Source organism: Rattus rattus, chromosome X (assembly GCF_011064425.1).
Source record: "Rattus rattus isolate New Zealand chromosome X, Rrattus_CSIRO_v1, whole genome shotgun sequence".
NCBI lineage: Eukaryota > Metazoa > Chordata > Mammalia > Rodentia > Muridae > Rattus > Rattus rattus.
In genome coordinates this window covers 56680318-56704934 of record NC_046172.1, presented here as the reverse complement: position 1 = coordinate 56704934, position 24617 = coordinate 56680318, and the positions used below count along the sequence as shown (strand labels likewise).

The 24617-nt window shown below is 40.1% G+C and overlaps 1 protein-coding gene across 2 annotated transcripts in view; it reads right to left on the bottom strand.

Moving 5' to 3' along the window:
* The window catches only part of Ophn1 (oligophrenin 1), a 256595-nt gene that overhangs the window by 104010 nt on the left and 127968 nt on the right, over nt 1-24617 (bottom strand). For both annotated transcript variants that reach the window (XM_032889327.1, XM_032889328.1), the window contains one exon: nt 23611-23682. In XM_032889327.1, coding sequence (XP_032745218.1) covers nt 23611-23682 — 72 coding nt within the window. The remainder of the gene's footprint in view (nt 1-23610; nt 23683-24617) is intronic.

Sequence of the window (24617 nt, the reverse complement as noted above, 5' to 3'; positions counted from 1 at the left end):
GGGAAGCCAAAGAGATGCCCCGAACAATACAGGCTATTGCTATTGCCCTCTGTTGCCTCTGAAAAGTTGAAATTAAGACTCTATTGCTGAATTCACATCCAACTTTAGACACAGGACTTGGAGGAGTCCAACTGGAATTTACCTGGAAGGCTCCTCCATGAGGTCTAGCTCTCATAGTATCTATCAGAAGGAGCTATGCAAGCTGCCAAGGGAGGAAAGTCATAAATATTCTTACCTAGCTGTGATGCCTATGAACCATGAAGACCAAAACAGCAAGATATCTTCAAAGGCTCAGTAATAGAAATTATTTATATCTAGGGGCTAACAAATAGCTATCAAATTTGATGTAAGGCCCATGCAATAGAACAGAATTCATGCATAGTACTAGAAACCTAGCCAAGTCTTGTGTTTGGTGAAGCATGGACCCAGAGGAGAATCTACTATTGTCACTTTCCTAAAACACTATAGTTTCTAACTGCATTTTAAATACTTATCATTATACCAACACATGTGCAGAGCTATCAGCCCTCATTAAAGAAGCTTGTTTTGTAGCAGATGAGAGACTATTACAAAAATTCACAACTGGACAAAACAGAGAAGAACTGACCATGGGGTACTCAGCCCTGAGGTGAGACCACTACAGCACAACCCTACATTTAAAACACCACAGAAGAGGGCTAGAAAGATTGTAAAAGTTGGAGAACTAAGTAAGATCTGAACAATGACAGTACCAGTCGACATGCTCATGTGGATGATATTTAAATAATGAGCAATTGATGGCTGACAAGAGAGTAGGAGTTAGTCTTCTCCAAGGACAAGGCCCCTTTTACATTACTCAATCCCAAGTGACCATTCCTAAGCCAAATGCATATGAACAATGCTAAAGGGACTCCATAGGCTGTATTTATATATGTAATCTCACTGTCACTTTTTTTGAGCTCTGTAGAAATAGCATGTAATGTTTAACACCACTTTATTTTTACTCCAGCATGTATGTGTCATAGTCATCCATGTGATGGCATACAACAGCTCTAGTTCATTTGTTCTCACAACTGTAAAGTAATAAAATTTGTCACAATGGATTTCTTAACTCAGCTAATCCTTAGCCTCATCAACCACTTTATCTGACTTCTCACAGCAACTCCAGAAGGCTAAGCTCAAAGGTCAGTGACTGTGGTATACTAGGATGTTCTCCTTTAAGGCACAGTACGATTGCTCCCCACCCCCATTGCTATCTTCCAATAGAAAAACTTGGCCAGGTGGAAATAACGAACCACTGCAATGACAGCCAAGTCTATGGTAACAGAACTAGAGCTATTGAAATACTCTAATAAAGGGATGGATAAAGGGCCACAGTACTCTCACTTAGGAAGCCAGCTATTATTCTGCCTTGTCCTACTCCAGCAGCAAGTCATCTTAGGTGATGTTAGAGCATACATAAAATACAAAGGAAAACAAAGCGGAAACAGGCTGGAGAGATGGCTCAGTGGTTGAGAGCCCTAGCTGCTCTTCCAGAGGTCCCAAGTTCAATTCTTAGCAACCACATGGTGGCTCACAACCACCTGTAATGGGATCTGATGCTCTCTTCTAGTGTGTCTGAAGACAGTGACAGTGTACTCATATACATAAATAAATAAATCTTAAAAAAAATAAAGTGGAGAAGGGAGACTCGATAATTTAGCTCTCATAAAGTTGTCATTCATGACATAATGAGACTTTAGGGTGAGGCAGCTGTTGGGAGTCACGCACATTCCTGTGAATAAGACCTTAATTGTATTCTGTTAAAATTCCTCGGTTTGCTAAGTTGGCTTTAGTGAAATCGTTAGTTTGCTGCCATCTACAAGCTAAGATAAAGAGATGGTTGGTTGTGTCTCCCCAGGATAAATGAACACAGCAGACAGACAGAGGTCCCTGAAGTATAGAAAATCTGATTGATGCTTTCTATTTTTAATAGCTATGTATCTTCAAACATGTTATATTGTCACGATGTATCTTGATTTCTTCATCTGTAGGCTATAGCCCTACTAAACAGTAATTATTAAATCATGAGGCTTATAAAGTATTTGATGTTGATTTCTAAATCATTTATAGACAACCTTCACATAAGTTTAGCTCTTAGAAACCTTATGTGATGGTTTGTATATGCTTGGCCCCAGGGAGTGGCACTAATAGAAGGTGTGGCCCTGTTGGAGTACGTGCCACTGTGGGTGTGGGCTTTGAGACCCTCATTCTAGCTGCCTGGAAGTCAGTATTCTCCAAGCAGCCTTCAGATGAAGATGTAAAACTCTCAGCTTCTTCTGCACTATGCCTGCCTGGATGCTGCCATGTTCCTGCCCTAATGGTAATGGACTAAACTTCTGAGCCTGTAAGCCAGCTCCAATCAAATTTTGTCCTTTATAAGACTTGCACTAGTCATGGTGTCTGTTCACAGCAGTAAAAGACTAAGACACCTTGGCTACTTGACTTTCCCTTCTAATGCATTCTAGTAGCCACCAACTCCAAAATGTGCAAGAACATCTGAAATGCAAATTCTTAAAAGCTATTGATGGCTGCTTTCTTTTCTCTCTCTCCAAGAGCATGCAGTGGCCTTTGGAGTGAGAGCCAGCACTAATAACCTTTGGCTTTATTTGCTCAGAGTGCTAGCTTCATTTTTTCTATCATTTGAATTTTCTCGGCCTCATCTACCACCAGAACAGCCCTTTCTTGAAACTATTTCTATAAACTCTTGTTCATGAAGAAGAAACAGAAAGAAGAGTAACAAACTCGGGTCCTGCTATCAGTGGCCTCTTGCCTGCCATCCATTGAAGGAGAACACACTGTATCATTGCTTCTATGCCAGGTTTAACTCTCAGAGAGGGTTAAAGACATACTCAGATGTCTTAGTCAGAAGGTTTGGCCCTGGTCTCAGCAGAAATCTAAACAAAGGCCTCATTCAGGATCTGATCCTCTCTGGCAAGAGGATCCTTAAGAATGAAAACATCATACTGTGGGCAACTCTGACAAGACTCAAAAAATATGAATCAAAGGGTACAAATACTCTCCCTGTCATGTGTCTAGAAGGGATCACTGAACCTTTATTCTGCCATCTCTAATGGACAGTCCAGCATTCTACACTGCAGGATGAAAAGACTCATTATGTATGAACAGAGCTAAACTAAGCCATATTTGTCACCCTTGATCTTGGGTCAGGGGATGGGGAAGTTACATTGCAGGGGTGAGAGATTATGTTAAGCAGAGTTTTCTTCAACATGCGATAGCTGAGATGTACAAATGGGGTTGGAGAAAACTCCAAAGTCTGGTATACAGTGGGTCTTTTTAGAAATGGGAGAAAAAGAGTTTACCCAACGAATGTCCAGAGCAAGGAAGATATTGAACATACACTTTTGTTGCCTGTTCTTGAGATGCTGATGCTGATGCAGTAAGATCATAAGTCAAGGACAGCCTGGGTTGTATGTCAAATACCAAGCCAGCCAGTGATATACATAGCAAGATGCTGTTGTTTTAAAAAGTGAACTAACAAAAGGTAGGTAGACAAGGTAAATAACTCAGACCAATAAACAAGAAACTGGGGGTGGGGGTAGGTAAACACCTTTATTTTTGTTTCATTAAACAGAGTCTCTTGGAACACAGGCTTGCCCCAAACTTGCTATGTAGAGAAAATGACTTTGAACTTTTGACCCCGCACTGCCTCCAACCTCTGAGTGCTGGGATTATAGGAATGCACCAACATATGAAGTTTATAAGATGCTGGGGATTGAGCCCAGGTCATCATGCATGGTCAGCAAGATTCTACCAACTGAACAAATCCTCTCCAAGACAATTCTGGGTATTTCCTAGCTATAAGAAACTAACGTATATAAACCCAATATAAAACACAGAAAAAGAAACATGGATAAAGATTTGCATTTATTTAACAACTGTCTTTGGTCACTCTAAAATAAATGATAAGCTAGCATATGGTTTATTTTACAGGAAGATTTCACTAACAGATCCAGACTAATGTAAGGATACTACAATCAATCCTAAACTAGAAAATGAAGGTATCACTGCCAAAACATTGTGGGTAATACAGAGGGAAAGGAACACACTGATATCTTTACCTCACAAAGCTACAGTCAAAAGGCAACAAACTGAGCTGTAGTTCAATAGCAGAGCTGTTGCCGAGCATGTGTGAAATTCAATACCCAGCACAGAAAATTCCGTGAAAAATAGGAGTTTAACCCTTAGCCAAGTACACCAAATAAAAGACATGAAAATTAATAAAATTGGAGATGAGAAAGGGAATAAAATCCAGAGCATCATTAGGAAATACATTGAAAACTTACATTCTCAAAAAAGGCTGCAAAATAGAGAAATGGATAATGCTAGACATGTATGAGAATGTTATGGAGGTAAACAACTCCTTTCTGGTTGAATTGAAGGTCTGTGCTACAGAAGAAAACACATGCCTGACACTGTACTGGCCATAATCTATGGTTGGAGAGCTAGGCCTCGGGAGTAAATCTACTATTATGATTCTGCTAAATGAACATAGTTTCAAACTGCTCTCTACATTCGTGTCTCTATTCATAAATCAATGCAGCTTTGAGACCTCACTTGAGAAGCTTTTTTTGTTCAGCGGGTGGCAGTTAGCAAGGAAAGTCTAAGCTTGTCAAACTGCATAGATTGTCAGGGGAGTGCTCAGCCACAAAAGGGAGATCTACACTCATGTCCCCATTCCCAAGACTAAGGTACCAGTCACAGAAGAGAGGGACAGAAAGACTGTAATAGCCAGCCATCAGAGAGGACCAGAGTGAAACAGTGTCCTGTAGGCATGGTAGGTCCACTGCACTCATGAACTCATAGCATCTGTGGTGGCCTGCACAAGATCAAGCCGTCAACACTCTAGAATGGAAGCCTATGAGACCTCACCTCTAACTTAGGATCTATTTATTAACAGTTGATGTTTCTGCTGTTCTGATGTTGTCAATTTCCTTTAAAGCTTTGGCTTCCAGTATGTCTACCACACTCTAGTGGATGCTCCTATACCAAGGGGGGGGATATAAAATGCATAAATTTGGGTTGATAGGTTATTAAATTTTAAAAAAGAGGATATGAAGTTGGGGGGAGGAGTGTGTTGGCTAGTGTTTTGTCAAGATGACACAAGGTAGAATCATTTGAGAAATGTCTGTATTAAGAAAATATCCCACTAGATGGGCAAGGCTGATATGACTATTGACAAGTACAGAACAGAGGTTATTGTATGAACTCTAAAATGCTTGACCTAGTGGTCTTGACAATAGAATACCATGATAGTGCTGTGAGTACACTACACCAGAAATGGATGAACACATCTGTGTCCTTCCACATTGTAAGAATGCATTGGGTAACAACAAATTTATAAGGCACAGCTGTTTCAGTGACAATTTGCTTTTCGTGATTGCTATGCTGAGCCCAACACAGGCCTTTTAATTCCATTTTTAATTTCTAACATAGACTCTCAGATCACACATTGCATACAGAGACACATATACATACATACACATACATGTACACACACCAGAATAAGTGTAAAGAGTTAAAGAGGGAAAGACTTTTACAAGTTTCAAAATAACTTAAGAAGGAAAGCCAAAAGACTACAGAAATGAAAGAGATTTTGTATTTGATAAGATAATGAATTGAACCATGCTACAGAGGTTAGAAAACTTCTATGGATGCAAGCTGCTGGTTGTTAGCCTTAGAACTAGGTAGAGGTCTTCAAGACAAGCTGTATGTTTGGGTCCAGATACAAAGGCAAAAGAGTATTACAAGTTCCAGATGAAGAAATGGGCTGATGGGTGGGCAAGACAGGAGATCCAGGTAAGCAAACGTGGGGCTAGACAAGGGTCAATTCAAGTAAGCCACATCAACGGGTAAGACCTAGCCATGTTTAAGTCCCTGGAACAGATGGGAGTTATCTGCATGTCAGTCATAAACGTACATACTTCATGTCCAGAAGACAGATGGTGGGGGCTGTTACCTACCATCACAATGGAGGATGTCTACCTCACTATGGGGTCCAGGTGAGTGACTCATACCTTCTATTGTCTGTTATGTGTCATAAGTTTTGGGATATGGCTCCCAAATATGATTTTCATATACCATGTGCCTCTATGGTCTTAATTCATTATGATCAGATTTATAAGGTTATCATACTTTCTACTCCCCCAAAACCATGAATCATTTACCATTCTGTGCTGCATGGGTTGGACCAGATGGTGTCATTCACACGTTTACTCAAGTACAGAATCATCTCTCTTCCTCAACCTGAAGTCTAAAACTGTAAAATGGAGACTCTCAGTAAGAGGCAGTTTGAAAAACCACTCTTCTATACAGCGTGGAATAAAAGTTAAGCACAGCACAGCCTGATCCTCAACAATTTTCACTTTTCCCCAGATACAAAATAGTCCTGGGAAAGCTGCTAGAGTATATGGGAGGTAAAGAGTCAACAGAAGGCAGGATCCCAATAATGCAGCCTCCACACAATCATCACTAATTTGTATCTGGGAACTTATCCATGCTGAAGCTTTCATGAGTTCTCACCCATGTTAAAGAGGGATCATTTCATAATATACTTACCTTTGAATGATCCTATTTCTATACGTAACCCCTTAAGCATTCTCTTTTAAGTAAGTCCAGTAAACTCATTGGTTTACATAGCTTGGCATACATAGACATGTTATTTTCACCTGTCATTGCTGCCATATCTGAGGTGTACAGACATTCGTTCACATGTCCCTGGGAACATTAACCCATTACATCTGCAATTCATTGTCCTCACTAGATACATGAGAGAAGTATACAAAGTGAAATGAGCCTTACACTTAGAGCTGGGAAACCTGAACACGATTCCCAGCAATGCCACTCCTGGCTGAGTGACCTTAGATAGCATATCTTGCTGAACCTCAGTGTTCTACTCATTGATTGGAGAACAACAGCCTCTATTATCCACAATCATTCAAAGGCTCTCAGGAGAGGGGGGGTGTTTAGCAGGGCCAAACACTAAGGAAGGATAGAAAGGCAGAGAAAATTAAGGAGTCATGAGATGGAAAAGCATTCATCACCCTGGGATACCAGAATCCCAGGATCTAGTTTTTCCTGCTGACTCAGTGTCAAGAAACTTCAAAACAACCTACAAAAGCCAAGCAGTGTATGTTTTCCTAAAAACATCGATAATAGGAAGATTAAAAGCCATAAATGAACGATGCTTACTTAGGACTAGAATGTTTGTAAACTTTAGTTTTACCTATTAGCCATCGTCTCTTATCTCTAATGCTAGACAATATATCTCAAAAAAATTGACATCATTCCACTGAGAAAAGAAATCTCACTAAGAAATGTAAATGCACTAGCTCAAATGTTTTACATACATTTTAAACTTTCCTTTGCTGAATCTGAAAACCTTGCTGTAAACCACGTCCTTTGAGTAAGGGAATTTTATGTTCTATTAAAATATAATTACATTTCCCTTCCCCATTCCATTTCCTTCTTTCAAATGTTCCCATGGTCACATAAATCTAAGGAATCTAAGCATGACAATCTCTGAAGAAGGCCACTCCCTGTTTTAGGATCATAATCTATCTTATTCCTATATATTTCTCTATATAAATACTTTCCTGGAGGCAGCAAAATGTTGGGTCCTCACTGCGTATCCAGTTTGTTAATCTGTGTCTTCTTACTGGGGAATTGAGTCCATTGATGTTGAGAGATATTAAGGAATAGTGATTGTTGCTTTTGTTATCTTCGTACTTGGATGTGAGATTATGTTTGTGTGCTTTTCTTCTCTTTGTTTTGTTGTAAAACGATTAGTTTCTTGCTTTTTCTAGGGTGTAGCTTGCCTCCTTGTGTTGGGCTTTACCATTTATTATCCTTTGTAGGGCTGGATTTGTAGAAAGATAGTGTGTAAATTTGGTTTTGTCATGGAATATCTTGGTTTCTCCATCTATGTTAATTGAGAGTTTTGCTGGATACAGTAACCAGAAAGAACTCATGAAGTTAAACTGCACGGAGACAAATAACCCTATTAAAAATGGGGTTCAGAGCTAAAGAAAGAATTCATAGCTGAGGAATGTTAAATGGCTGAGAAACACCTAAAGAAATGTTCAACATCTTTAGTCATAAGGGAAATGCAAATCAAAACAACCCTGAGATTTCACCTCACACCAGTGAGAATGGCTAAGACCAAAAACTCAGGTGACAGCAAATCCTGGCGAGGATGTGGAGAAAGGGGAACACTCGTCCATTGTTGGTGGGATTGCAGACTGCTACAACCATTCTGGAAATCAGTCTGGAGGTTCCTCAGAAAATTGGACATTGAACTGCCTGAGGATCCAGCTATACCTCTCTTGGGCATATACTCAAAAGATGCCCCAACATATAACAAAGACACATGCTCTACTATGTTCATAGCAGCCTTATTTATAATAGCCAGAAGCTGGAAAGAACCCAGATGCCCTTCAACAGAGGAATGCATACAGAAAATGTGGTACATCTACACAATGGGATACTACTCAGCTATCAAAAACAATGACTTTATGAAAATCATAGGCAAATGGATGGAACTGGAAAATATCCTGAGTGAGATAACCCAATCACAGAAAAACACACATAGTATGCACTCATTGATAAGTGGCTATTAGCCCAAATGCTTGAATTGCCCTAGATGCACAGAACACATGAAACTCAAGAAGGATGACCAAAATCTAATGTTTCCTCCTTCTTTATTATTTTTTCTTAAATTTTTTTTGAGTATTTCTTATATACATTTCGAAGTGTTATTCCCTTTCCGGTTTCGGCAAACATCCTCCTCCCCTTCCTTTATGGGTGTTCCCCTCCCAACCCTCCCCCCATTGCCCTTCCTAATTCACTGGGGGTTCAGTCTCCCGGGACCCTAGGGCTTCCCCTTCACTGGTGCTCTTGCTAGGATATTCATTGCTACCTATGAGGTCAGAGTCAGGGTCAGTCCATGTATAGTCTTTAGGTAGTGGCTTAGTCTCCTGGAAGCTCTGGTTGCTTGGCATTGTTGTACATATGGGGTCTCGGAGCCCCCTTCAAGCTCTTCCAGTTCTTTCTCTCACTCCTTCTTTAAAAGGGGAACAAGAATACCCTTGGCAGGGAATAGGGAGGCAAAGTTTAGAACAGAGGCAGAGGGAATGCCCATTCAGAGCCTGATTCACATGTGGCCCATACATATGCAGTCACCAAACTAGATAAGATGGATGAAGCAAGAAGTTCAGGCTGACAGGAACCAGATGTAGATCTCTCCTGAGAGACATACCCAGAATACAGCAAATACATAGGCGAAGGCCAGCAGCAAACCACTGAACTGAGAACGGGATCCCCACTGAAGGAATCAGAGAAAGGACTGGAAGAGCTTGAAGGGGCTCGAGATCCCATATGAACAAAAATGAACCAACCAGAGCTTCCAGGGACTAAGCCACTACCCAAAGACTATACATGGACTGACCCTGGGCTCCAACCTCATAGGTAGCAATGAATAGCCTAGTAAGAGCACCAGTGGAAGGGGAAGCCCTTGATCCTGCCAATACTGGACCCCTAGTGAACATGATTGTTGGGGGGAGGGTGGTAATGGGAGAAGGATGGGGAGGAGAACACCCATATAGAAGGAGAGGGGGAGGGGTTAGGGGGATGTTGGCCTGGAAACCAGGAAAGGGACTAACAATTGAAATGTAAATAAGAAATACCCAATTTAATAAAGATGAAGGAAAAAATACTTTCAAATTCACTAATGTTGATTTATAACAATTAATCCTGAATTTCCTTTCTGTACCATAGTCAAAAATCTGTCTGTACCTGAATAGAAGTCCATAAGTGGGAAGAGACCTCCTCTGGCTCCTTGTGGTAAACGCAACACTGGCTGTGTTTCTCTGTCACTAGTGATAGTACCTAGCAACTCTTAATGAAGTCACAAATCCAGCTAGCAGCAAAGCTTTGTGTACTCAGTTTTAGTTCAATCAGGATACAGAATATACTACCAAGAAGTATTAGAACAAGCCAGGCCTGGAGGTCAAACCCTGTATTTCCAGGTACTTTAGAGGCTAGAGATTGGGGACAGGGTCAGAATCACAAGCTTTAGTCATTCTTAGGCTCAAGAGTGAACTCAAGGCCAGCAATTATTTGAGAAACTGTCTCAAAAGAAAGCGAAACAAACCAAAACATACAAAAAGCTAAAAACAAGCAATACTTTTAAAAGGGAATATAGTTCAGTCGTAGTGCATTTGCCCATCGTGTACAACATCCTAGATTCTAGTCCCAGCCATACAAGAGGGAAATCATTCCAACAGAGCATCTATACAATTAATGCACATTTTATATGGTTCCCATAAAGCTAAAAATTTAAATACTTAAGACAAAACTAAATCAGGATCAGACCTCACTTGGAACATGGTTATATAACCATCTGGTTAGACGTGAATTCGGATTGTTTGGCTTGGTGGTTTATACTCACTAGATAAGAGGAACTCATCTCTCCAGAGATAAACAGCACACAGTTTGTGGGGGGGGAGGTGCCAAGCTGAAGGTGAGCTTCACAGGGCTTATCTGTCTCAATGGGAATCCCCTAAACACAAAGAATATGAAAGCCCAGCAAGGACACCTGATGCACTGTACTAATGTTTTATCATCAGACAGGCCCCATGATGTGTGGGGATGATGAACTACAAGGCCTTTCAAAGTTGATATATCTGCAGAATATTATTAAAGGACAGAAAGCTTCAAGGTCAAGTGATAAGCTATCACCACTATAAAGGGGTGAATTTGGAACTAGGAGGCTATAAAAAGAAAGCACAGGATGATATTTTCCAGTTCCAAACATTTGCCTACGAATTTCATAAAGTCATTGTTTTTGATAGCTGAGTAAGATTCCATTGTGTAGATGTACCACATTTTCTGTATCCATTCCTCTGTTGAAGGGCATCTGGGTTCTTTCCAGCTTCTGGCTACTATAAATAAGGCTGCTATGAACATAGTGGAGCACGTGTCTTTTTTATATGTTGGGGCATCTTTTGGGTATATGCCCAAGAGAGGTATAGCTGGATCCTCAGGCAGTTCAATGTCCAATTTTCTGAGGAACCTGCAGACTGATTTCCAGAATGGTTGTACCAGTCTGCAATCCCACCAACAATGGACGAGTGTTCCTCTTTCTCCACATCCTCGCCACCATCTCCTGTCACCTGAGTTTTTGATCTTAGCCATTCTCACTGGTGTGAGGTGAAATCTCAGGGTTGTTTTGATTTGCATTTCCCTTATGACTAAAGATGTTGAACATTTCTTTAGGTGTTTCTCAGCCATTCGGCATTCCTCAGCTGTGAATTCTTTGTTTAGCTCTGAACTCCATTTTTTAATAGGGTTATTTGTCTCCCTGCGGTCTAACTTCTTGAGTTCTTTGTATATTTTGGATATAAGGCCTCTATCTGTTGTAGGATTGGTAAAGATCTTTTCCCAATCTGTTGGTTGCTGGTTTGTCCTAACCACGGTGTCCTTTGCCTTACAGGAGCTTTGCAGTTTTATGAGACCCCATTTGTCGATTCTTGATCTTAGACCATAAGCCATTGGTGTTTTGTTCAGGAAATTTTTTCCAGTGCCCATGTGTTCGAGATGCTGCCCTAGTTTTTCTAGTTTATTAGTTTGAGTGTATCTGGTTTGATGTGGAGGTCCTTGATCCACTTGGAGTTAAGTTTTGTATAGGGTGATAAGCATGGATCGATCAGTTAAGTGTAATATCCTCTAGCCTAAATTTCACTGTCAGGATAATTCCAAGTAGTCTACTTGAGACATAACTCTGACAATAAGTGGGTCAAAGCTAGACCAACTGATAAAGATCTTTAGATCCTTAGGATTTGAGAAAGACTGGCGGGTATTCTAACCTTTCAGAGTCTCAATCTCTTCACTAGGGCAATACATTTTTAAGTCATACCTCACAAGTTTGCGGTGAGAAGACAGAAGTGATAAAATCACCAAACCAGTAGGCCTAGTACACATAAAATATACCATGGAATTTCCCTTTCTGCAAGATACAGTCAACCACTAAAGGATTATCCTTACATTTGTCTTCTAGCCTCAGCCAAGATTGAAAGTAAGTAATATATGTGGGTTTTGAAACACAAGACCACTTCGACCCTTTTGGGTGGTAGACAGTAACTGTCCTGTAATTTAGCAAATGGCAAATATTTTTCAATTACTTTTTTTAGATAAGAACCTTTTCAACTGTTATAATATTACAGAAAATTAAACACTTTCTATTACATTTATAATTTCAAAGTTTCTTCTGTCATTTAATTCTACCCTTCCAAAATTAAACATTAATACTAATTAGATGCCAAACAAAACTAGTAGAATATAGTATTTCTGGGCTATCTAGACTATTCCCCATGCTTGAATGCCCATATCACCTTCACTCATGATACCAAACACTAGGCGTGCATCCACATATTATTTTGCCCCTTCTTTTCTTTTTCCTTTTCATGTGAGAGGTGAGCATAGAAGCCAGGGCTTCACATATGTTGGGCAAGCACTATACTACTGAGCTATAACCTCAGCTTCCCATTTCATAGTGGTAGTTTCTAAATGACCTGGCAATAAATCTCTTTCCTGCTACGCTCATATTCTTTATCTGACCCAATTGTCATGGCATTCTAATAATAGCCCCTGTAAGCTGTATTCTGATTATAAACATTAGGACTGGATGCTTGTTCAAGATGACACATTTTAACATATATAAGAGAAGATACTTCGGTTACATGCTGGACATAACACTGGGAATAGATTTGTACACTAGGATGAAAATATTAAACTAAAAATATTCATATGAGTTTTTGACATATTAATAAAAGAGATCCATGGATACTGAAGCTGAAATCATCTGGTATGATATTGTGCAACAAACCTTTCAATGATGATGGACAGGGTCTATGTATAAGCATTCCAACTAAATAATTACTATCTACCTGTGACTACTAAGAATTTAAAAAGGGGCTGACAACCCTGAGGACTTGAGACTTAAATACCTGGTGGTTTTCATAATGGTAAGCCAAATAAGATGAAGTTGTACATACCTGTAAGCTCAGCACTCAAGATTCTAAGGCTGGAGAATCATGAATAGGAGACAAGCCTAGAGTCCGGCACAGATCTAGACAGCAGAGCTTAACAGAAATATGTAGTTGGACATGGTAGTACACACCAGTAAATGGGGAGGCTGACAAAGGAGGAAGAGAAAGACATTCCAGGCCAGCTTGGACTTGAAGGTAAGAGCCTACCTTGAAAAGGAGTAAAATCGTTCCTGGTTCCTGCCGCTGCAGAGAGCCCGTGGGCAGCACCCCGCGAGCGAACTTGAGCCTCGGGACCACAGGTAAGACCAACTTTTCTGCTACAAGAAAGCTGCCTGGCGAACTCGGGTCATACGGAGGCAGAATTCCTCTAGGACTAGGCACGCCCTGTGTTTACCGAAAGTCCCTCACCCTCGGATCCCGGCCTGCAGCAGCTCTCTGATCCCAGACCCCGTGGGAGAGAGACCTCACCGCCTGGTCAGGTGGGCACTCCTGAGGCTGCAGAGCGGAAGAGACCACCAACACTGCCCACCCCTGCCCACATCCCTGGCCCAAGAGGAAACTGTATACGGCCTCTGGGCTCCCGTGGGAGAGGGCTCAGGAGCGGCAGGCGCCTGCCTGAGACACCGCCAGAACCTGAAGGAAACAGACCTGATAAACAGTTCTCTGCACCCAAATCCCGTGGGAGGGAGAGCTAAACCTTCAGAGAGGCAGACACGCCTGCGAAACCAGAAGAGACTGCACTCTGCACACAGGCTTATAGGACAGTCTAGCCACTGTCAGAAATAGCAGAACAAAGTAACACTAGAGATAATCTGATGGCGAGAGGCAAGCGCAGGAACACAAGCAACAGAAACCAAGACTACATGGCATCATCGGAGCCCAATTCTCCCACCAAAACAAACATGGAATATCCAAACACACCAGAAAAGCAAGATCTGTTTCAAAATCATATTTGATCATGATGCTGGAGGACTTCAAGAAAGACGAAGAAACTCCCTTAGAAACAAGTAGAAGCCTACAGAGGAGGAATTGCAAAAATCCCTGAAAGAATTCCAGGAAAACACAATCAAACAGTTGAAGGAATTAAAAATGGAAATAGAAGCAATCAAGAAAGAACACATGGAAATAACCCTGGATATAGAAAACCAAAAGAAGAGACAAGGAGCTGTAGATACAAGCTTCACCAACAGAATACAAGAGATGGAAGAGAGAATCTCAGGAGCAGAAGATTCCATAGAAATCATTGACTCAACTGTCAAAGATAATGTAAAGTGGAAAAAGCTACTGGTCCAAAACATACAGGAAATCCAGGACTCAATGAGAAGATCAAACCTAAGGATAATAGGTATAGAAGAGAGTGAAGACTCCCAGCTCAAAGGACCAGTAAATATCTTCAACAAAATCATAAGTTTCAAAAAGAAAACTTCCCTAACCTAAAAAAAGAGATACCCATAGGCATACAAGAAGCCTTCAGAACTCCAAATAGATTGGACCAGAAAAGAAACACCTCCCGTCACATAATAGTCAAAACACCAAACGCACAAAATAAAGAAAGAATATTAAAAGCAGTAAGGGAAAAAGGTCAAGTAACATATAAAGGCAGACCTATCAGAATCACACCAGACTTCTCGCCAGAAACTATAAGAAGCCAGAAGATCCTGGACTGATGTCATACAGACCCTAAGAGAAACACAAATGCCAGCCCAGGTTACTGTATCCTGCAAAACTCAATTAACATAGATGGAGAAACCAAGATATTCCATGACAAAACCAAATTTACAATATCTTTCTACAAATCCAGCACTACAAAGGATAATAAATGGTAAAAAGCCCAACATAAGGAGGCAAGCTATACCCTAGAAGAAGCAAGAAACTAATCGTCTTGGCAACAAAACAAAAGAGAATGAAAACACACAAACATAACCTCACATCCAAATATGAATATAACAGGGAAGCAATAATCACTATTCCTTAATATCTCTCAACATCAATGGCCTCAACTCCCCAATAAAAAAGACATAGATTAACAAACTGGATATCGCATAGCGAGGAGGACCCCCATTCTGCTGCCTACAGGAAACACACCTCAGAGACAAAGACAGGCACTACCTCAGAGTGAAAGGCTGGAAAACAACTTTCCAAGCAAATGGTCGGAAGAAGCAAGCTGGAGTAGCCATTCTAATATCAAATAAAATCAATTTTCAACTAAAAGTCATCAAAACAGATAAGGAAGGATACTTCATATTCATCAAAGGAAAAATCCACCAAGAAGAACTCTCAATCCTAAATATCTATGCCCCAAATACAAAGGCACCTACATATAAAAAGTAACCTTACTAAAGCTCAAACACAGTGCACCTCACACAATAATAGTAGGAGATTTCAACACCCCACTCTCATCAATGGACAGATCATGGAAACAGAAATTAAACAGAGATGTAGACAGACTAAGAGAAGTCATGAGCCAAATGGACTTAACGGATATTTATAGAACATTCTATCCTAAAGCAAAAGGATATACCTTCTTCTCAGCTCCTCATGGTACTTTCTCCAAAATTGACCATATAATTGGTCAAAAAACGGGCCTCAACAGGTACAGAAAGATAGAAATAATCCCATGAGTGCTATCGGACCACCACGGCCTAAAACTGGTCTTCAATAACAATAAAGGAAGAATGCCCACATATACTTGGAAATTGAACAATGCTCTACTCAATGATAACCTGGTCAAGGAAGAAATAAAGAGAGAAATTAAAAACTTTTTAGAATTTAATGAAAATGAAGGTACAACATACCCAAACTTATGGGACACAATGAAAGCTGTGCTAAGAGGAAAACTCATAGCGCTGAGTGCCTGCAGAAAGAAACAGGAAAAAGCATATGTCAGCAGCTTGACAGCACACCTAAAAGCTCTAGAACAAAAAGAAGCAAATACACCCAGGAGGAGTAGAAGGCAGGAAATAATCAAACTGAGAGCGGAAATCAACCAAGTAGAAACAAAAAGGACCATAGAAAGAATCAACAGAACCAAAAGTTGGTTCTTTGAGAAAATCAACAAGATAGATAAACCCCTAGCCAGACTAACGAGAGGACACAGAGAGTGCGTCCAAATTAACAAAATCAGAAATGAAAAGGGAGACATAACTACAGATTCAGAGGAAATTCAAAAAATCATCAGATCTTACTATAAAAACCTATATTCAACAAAACTTGAAAATCTTCAGGAAATGGACAATTTCCTAGACAGATACCAGGCACTGAAGTTAAATCAGGAACAGATAAACCAGTTAAACAACCCCATAACTCCTAAGGAAATAGAAGCAGTCATTAAAGGTCTCCCAACCAAAAAGAGCCCAGGTCCAGAGGGTTTAGTGCAGAATTCTATCAGACCTTCATAGAAGACCTCATACCAATATTATCCAAACTATTCCACAAAATTGAAACAGATGGAGCACTCCCGAACTCCTTCTATGAAGCCACAATTACTCTTATACCTAAACCACACAAAGACACAACAAAGAAAGAGAACTTCAGAACAATTTCCCTTATGAATATCGATAAAAATACTCAATAAAATTCTGGCAAACCGAATCCAAGAGCACATCAAAACAATCATCCACCATGATCAAGTAGGCTTCATCCCAGGGCATGCAGGGATGGTTTAATATCGGAAAACCATCAACGTGATCCATTATATAAACAAACTGAAAGAACAAAACCACATGATCATTTCATTAGATGCTGAGAAAGCATTTGACAAAATTCAACACCCCTTCATGATAAAAGTCCTGGAAAGAATAGGAATTCAAGGCCCATACCTAAACATAGTAAAAGCCATATACAGCAAACCAGTTGCTAACATTAAACTAAATGGAGAGAAACTTGAAGCAATCCCACTAAAATCAGGGACTAGACAAGGCTGCTCTCTCCCTACTTATTCAATATAGTTCTTGAAGTTCTAGCCAGAGCAATCAGACAACAAAAAAGGAGGTCAAGGGGATACAGATCGGAAAAGAAGAAGTCAAAATATCACTATTTGCAGATGATATGATAGTATATTTAAGTGATCCCAAAAGTTCCACCAGAGAACTACTAAAGCTGATAAACAACTTCAGCAAAGTGGCTGGGTATAAAATTAACTCAAATAAATCAGTAGCCTTCCTCTACACAAAGGAGAAACAAGCCGAGAAAGAAATTAGGAAACGACACCCTTCATAATAGACCCAAATAATATAAAGTACCTCAATTGTGACTTTAACCAAGCAAGTAAAAGATCTGTACAATAAGAACTTCAAGACACTGAAGAAAGAAATTGAAGAAGACCTCAGAAGATGGAAAGATCTCCCATGCTCATGGATTGGCAGGATTAATATAGTAAAATGGCCATTTTGCAAAAGCAATCTACAGATTCAATGCAATCCCCATCAAAATACCAATCCAATTCTTCAAAGAGTTAGACAGAACAATTTGCAAAATTCATCTGAATAACAAAAAACCCAGGATAGCTAAAGCTATCCTCAACAATAAAAGGACTTCAGGGGGAATCACTATCCCTGAACTCAAGCAGTATTACAGAGCAATAGTGATAAAAACTGCATGGTATTGGTACAGAGACAGACAGATAGAACAATGGAATAGAATTGAAGACCCAGAAATGAATCCACACACCTATGGGCACTTGATTTTTGACAAAGGAGCCAAAACCATCCAATGGAAAAAAGATAGCATTTTCAGCAAATGGTGCTGGTTCAACTGGAGGTCAACATGTAGAAGAATGCAGATCGATCCATGCTTATCACCCTGTACAAAGCTTAAGTCCAAGTGGATCAAGGACCTCCACATCAAACCAGACACACTCAAACTAATAGAAGAAAAACTAGGGAAGCATCTGGAACACATGGGCACTGGAAAAATTTCCCTGAACAAACACCAATGGCTTTATGCTCTAAGATCAAGAATCGGCAAATGGGGATCTCACAAAACTGCAAAGCTTCTGTAAGGCAAAGGACACTGTGGTTAGGACAAACGGGCAACCAACAGATTGGGAAAAGATCTTTGCCAATCCTACAACAGATAGAGGGCTTATATCCAAAATATACAAAGAACTCAAGAAGTTAGACCGCAGGGAGACAAATAACCCTATTAAAAAATGGAGTTCAGAGCTAAACAAAGAATTCACAGCTGAGGAATGCCGAATGGCTGAGAAATACCTAAAGAAATGTTCAACATCTTTAGTCATAAGGGAAATGCAAATCAAAACAACCCTGAGATTTCACCTCACACCAGTGAGAATGGCTAAGATCAAAAACTCAGGTGACAGGAGATGGTGGCGAGGATGTGGAGAAAGAGGAACACTCGTCCATTGTTGGTGGGATTGCAGACTGGTACAACCATTCTGGAAATCAGTCTGCAGGTTCCTCAGAAAATTGGACATTGAACTGCCTGAGGATCCAGCTATACCTCTCCTGGGCATATACCCAAAAGATGCCCCAACATATAAAAAAGACACGTGCTCCACTATGTTCATCGCAGCCTTATTTATAATAGCCAGAAGCTGGAAAGAACCCAGATGCCCTTCGGCAGAGGAATGGATACAGAAAATGTGGTTCATCTACACAATGGAATATTACTCAGCTATCAAAAACAACGAGTTTATGAAATTCGTAGGCAAATGGTTGGAACTGGAAAATATCATCCTGAGTGAGCTAACCCAATCACAGAAAGACATACATGGTATGCACTCATTGATAAGTGGCTATTAGCCCAAATGCTTGAATTACCCTAGATCCCTAGAACAAACGAAACTCAAGACGGATGATCAAAATGTGAATGCTTCACTCCTTCTTTAAAAGGGGAACAAGAATAACCTTGGCAGGGAAGGGAGAGGCAAAGATTAAAACAGAGACTGAAGGAACACCCATTCAGAGCCTGCCCCACATGTGGCCCATACATACACAGCCACCCAATTAGACAAGATGGATGAATCAAAGAAGTGCAGACCAACAGGAGCCGGATGTATATCTCTCCTGAGAGACACAGCCAGAATACAGCAAATACAGAGGCGTAATGCCAGCAGCAAACCACTGAACTGAGAATAGGACCCTGTTGAAGGAATCAGAGAAAGAACTGGAAGAGCTTGAAGGGGCCTCGAGACCCCATATGTACAACAATGCCAAGCAACCAGAGCTTCCAGGGACTAAGCCACTACCTAAAGACTATACATGGACTGACCCTGGACTCTGACCTCATAGGTAGCAATGAATATCCTAGTAAGAGCACCAGTGGAAGGGGAAGCCCTGGGTCCTGCTAAGACTGAACCCCCAGTGAACTAAACTGTGGGGGGGAGGGCTGCAATGGGGGGAGGGTTGGGAGGGGAACACCCATAAGGAACGGGAGGGGGGAGGGTGATGTTTGCCCGGAAACCGGGAAAGGGAATAACACTTGAAATGTATATAAGAAATATTCAAGTTAATAAAAAAAAAAAAAGAAAAGAAAAGGAGTAAAATCTGAAGTTTAAAAGACCCTTGTATCCCAACCCAGGCTATTGTTACTAATGCTATAGCTTCTATCATTTTATTTGTCTTGTATAAGTGTCATTTGCCTCTGTCAGATGCTCACAAGGATTGCTGTGGAAATAAAAAAACAAAATGCAAAACCACTTAGCCCAGTGATGGCTATTGTTTTCATGTACCTTGTTTTCTAAATGAAGTAACTGAAATCCTAAAAGGAAACTGAAATATTTATAGAGTTTAGGATTTCTATATCTGAAGTTAGGGAGACACATTCTACCCATCCCTGTCCTCACTAACTTCACTCTTCTCTCACAGGCAAAGTGGAGCCACTCCATCCCAACAACTTCAAAAGTCAATATATTCCAGAATCACTTCAAATGTTTAAGGTTCAAATTTAGCCCACACATTTTATGACTCAATTTAGATGTGGTTGGTGGCTGATATACAATTAGCTGTGGGCCTCTGATAACAACCAACTGACACACTTCTAAACAGACAGGTATGGGCATAAGACAGGCATCCCCATTCCAGAAGGCAAAATGTAACAGAAGGAAGGAGCAGTGGACGCCAGGTAAGTTGGAAATCAGTCAAAATCTTTGAGCACTTGAGGTCTCAGAAAAATCCTCCTTGGTTGAGTGATGTGGTTTCTAGCCCCTAAGGAGATAAAATCACCCTTACCTTTCTTTTTTTTTTAAGCTGAGTAATCATGTCTGTCTTTTAATTAGATATTTTTATTTATATTTCAAATGTTATTCCCTTTCCTGGTTTCCTGTCCATAAGCCCCTATCCCCTCTCCCCTCCTTCTTCTATAAAGGTGTTCCCCTCCCCATCCACCCCCCCTCCCCGCCCCCCCGACATTTCCTTACACTGGGGGTCCAACCTTGGCAGGACCAAGGGCTTCTCCTTCCATTGGTCCCCAACAAGGCCATCCTCTGGTACATATACAGCTGGAGTCATGGTTCAGTCCATGTATATATAGTCTTTGGGAGCTCTGGTTGGCTGGAATTGTTGTTCTTATAGGGTCACAAGCCCCTTCAGCTCTTTCAATCCTTTCTCTAATTCCTCCAATGGGGGGGTCCCATTCTCAGTTCTATAGTTTGCTGCTAGCATTCGCCTCTGTATTTGACATAGTCTGGCTGTGTCTCTCGGGAGAGATCTATATCCGGTTCCTGTCAGCATGTGTGTGTGTGTGTGTGTGTGTGTGTGTGTGTGTGTGTGTGTGTGTGTGTGTGTGTGTGTGTGTGTATTTCTCCTTACCTTTCTAAAGCTTGGCCCTAAACAATATTCATTATGATAGCAGCTGCAGAGGAGGAGGGGAGACCTACAATGCCTTCTGCAGTGGCCCATCTTTGGGCCACTATAGGGCCACCCTAGTGTCAAACTACCTCAAAAATCAGTATTATATTTAAACTGAGAAGGAACTAACTCTGCCCCTAGGACCTATAATGGGAATGGGAACTGTAATCAGTTCTGAATTATCTTTGGGATACTTCTCTTGAAGAACAGCCTATTTTAAAGACTCTAATTTGTTTCCTTTCAATCTCCGGTGGTAATGTTGGTATAATCTCTATTTGTACAGTCCTTCATTGACAGTTAGTTAGGTCCTCGGTTCACAGCCATGGTAATCTTTCTTTGGATGATTCCTTTTTAGTATTTTCAAATTATTTATATCGTGTGAGGTATATATTTGTGTGCATGTTAGTGCAGGTGTCCAGCAAGTCCAGATGAGGGTGTTCTATTCTCTAGAACTAGAGTTACCGGGAACTTTGAGTGCAGGATAGTTGCGGCCAACCCAACTGTGCTTTTCCACAAGAGCAACACTCAAACTTTCAACTACTGAGTCATCTCCAGCCCCAGCCATAAGAATCTCCACAACTTCTCCTCAGAACCTGCTTTCTTGGGTTTTTTTTTATTTTTCAACATAAATACACTGATCCAATTATTTAAAAGTTACAGATAATTTTGTTTTTAAGAGTCCTTCAAAAAAAAGTCCTTCAATTTTTCTCTTCTTGACTTTACTACTAGTAGACAGAAGAAAATTAGGTTTAAAAAAAAGCCTTCCCAGCTAGAAGAAGTGTAGGCTGCTCATGCCCGAGTAGGGAGCCATACACCCAAGCACATAAAACACAGACTTGGGTGGTTATTAGTAATAAAACAGGACATGAAGCTGGGAGGGTGATCAGGTGGAAACACCAGGGGAAGTTGGGAAGGAAGATATTGGTAGAAGGAAGTGATCAATATACACTGTAAAGTTGCACAAATTTTTCTAATTAATTAAAATTTATTAAAAGTACATATCCCCAGCTTCAAACAAGTACTAGCCTCCTAAAAGTTACTTGAATACAAATACAAGTCCACTAAGTTCTTTGCCACTTCAGAGCAATAACTGTCTTTTCCCAAATGATCAATAATATCCTCCTCGTTTCTATTGGATTTTATCAGAATCACCCTTATTGCCCACATTCCTCACAACACTACATAACCAATAGTCTATAATCTGGACAGTGGGACTTTTCTCTATCACTCTCCTCATTTATTCCTGAATCCTCACCAGACATAAAAGCCATTCCACCACACTGTCAGGTCTCCCTAGTATGTGCCTCAAAACTCTCACAGCCCACCAAGGATTTAGTTCTGGTGGTGCATTCACAGTTTTAGATATAATTATATGTTGCATAAGGACACTTGACATTTTTCAACAACAGACTGTGTACATGTCAGTGTTCCCAAAAGATCATTAAGAGAATTGTGTGTGGTGGGGCAAGCCTGAAAGCCTGGCATTTAGGGCCTTAAAAGAACTAACATTGGTGATTTGGGTCTACCCTGGGCTACACTAATATTTTGTCTGAAAAAGTGAAGAAAACAAAGGAGGAGGGAGAGATGTACAGAAGGGGAAGGGAGTAAATAGAGGAAGAGAGGAGATATGGAAAAGAAAGAGGAGGGAGAGCATAAAAGGGCAGAAAATTTTCTGGCACTCCCATGCCCTTATAGTCAAACTAGCATCATAGTATCAGGCATCACTTATGTCTGAGATGCTTTGTACTGTGCTCCCAATAACACAAACACTGTAGTACAAACACTTGTGTACCTCATGTGTGAAAAGAAAAATAACTATGTCACTAGGTTATATGTTTACTATTCCATACTTGTATCATTATTTTCGAGTATAAGCCTTATAAAACATACATAAACAGTATGCTAAACATCATGTTAAACAGTATGCTATATCATGCTGGCATAGCTTCAAATATCTCATGCTGATTGCATTTCTTAATTGTATCAAGAAACTCCATTGAGTGATCTACCATATCTAGTTCTGTATTCTCTACAATGTTCACATAAGGAAGCAGTCAGCTACAGATACAGTTCTCAGAATGTATTCCCATTCCCATACATGACTCTGTAAGTTACAGCAGCAGCATACTTCCTATTACTAATTTCTGTTTTAGTTAGAGAGTGAGATCAAGAGTTAAAGTAAGAAAGGGTGAGACATCAAGAGAAAGCACCCAGGGGCGGGAATTTATTCTAAGGTGCTGGCTCATAAGATTAAAAGCTAAGACTGCTATGCTTATGATATGCTACATGGAAACTGTAAGAAATACCAGTAGGGTAGTCGGAAGGTTCAAGAGTCAGAGAGTTATTGCTGTGCGTTTAATCTGGGTTTGAATCCCTAAGAAACAGTAATAGTGAGAGCCAAGGCTCCAAGCCTCAAGTCATGTGGCCAAGGATTCAATTCAACCTTTCACTAGTCCTGTGTTCTACTCACATTCTCAATAGATTACATGGCACCCACCCACAAGGATTGGGGCAGTCAAGCAATTTATGTGTCAATTTCTTTTGGAAACACCCAGAGAGATAAATTACAAAATAAGGTAACCAGTTTTGTGGGATATCTGACCTTCTTCTGGCCTTATATACTTATTCACTATATCATTGCAGAACGATGAGTGGAAGTCCCAACAACTACTCAATTACTACTAAATTGGACATTATCATTTAATACAAAAATATACCTTTGTGAAACCTATTTGTTCCTTCCGAAAAGTTTCCAGGGGTTTGATCAGCAAGTCACTGGCATTTTGTACCTAAAGTGGAAAATAAAACAATATTTAGGTTAAAAGGCTCCTAGATTTCAAAGAAAATGAAGGCACAAAGGTGGACAAGTAATAAATGGGACCTTATGGAAATTCTGTAAGGCAGAAGACACTATCATCCATAAACAGTGACAGCCTAACAGAATAGGAAAAGATTTTTACCAACTACACATCTGATGGAGGACTAATATCCAAATATACAAAGAACCCAAAAAACTAAAATTGAGAAAACAAATAATCCAAATAAAAATGGGATACAGATTTTAAAAAACAAATTTCAAAAGAGGAAATGCAAATGAAGGCTAAGAAACATTTAAATTGTTTGGCATCCTTAGTAATCAAGAATATGAAAAAATCAAAACTACATTGGGATTTTTATCTTACACCTGTCAGAATGTCTACGATGAATAAAATAAATGACAGCTCATGCTGATGCAGATGTGGAGAAAGAGGGACAGTCCTCCACCACTGGAGAGAATACAAGCTGGCACAACCACTGTGGAAAGTAGTTTTCATTGGCATTTCCCTGCTGGCTAAGGATACAGAACATGTCCTTAAGTGTTTCTCAGGTATTTGAGTGCCGTCTATTGAGAATTCTGTTTATGACAGTATTACACATTTTAATTGTTTTTCTTGATGTTCAATTTTTGAGCTCTTTATATATTTTGAGCACTAGCCCTCTTTTGCATGTATATGTGGTAAGAATCATTTTTTCCATTTTGTAGATTGCTGCTTTGTCTGATGATGATGTCCTTTGCTTTTCTATTTAATGAGGTCCCACTTATTAATGTTTGTTCTTACTGTCTGTGCTATCAGTATTTGGTGCAAAAAGGCTTTTTCCTGTGTCAATAAGTTCAAGATTGTCTTCTATCAGATTCAGGGTATCTGGCCTTATGTTGATTTTTTGATCCATTTGCAGTTATGTT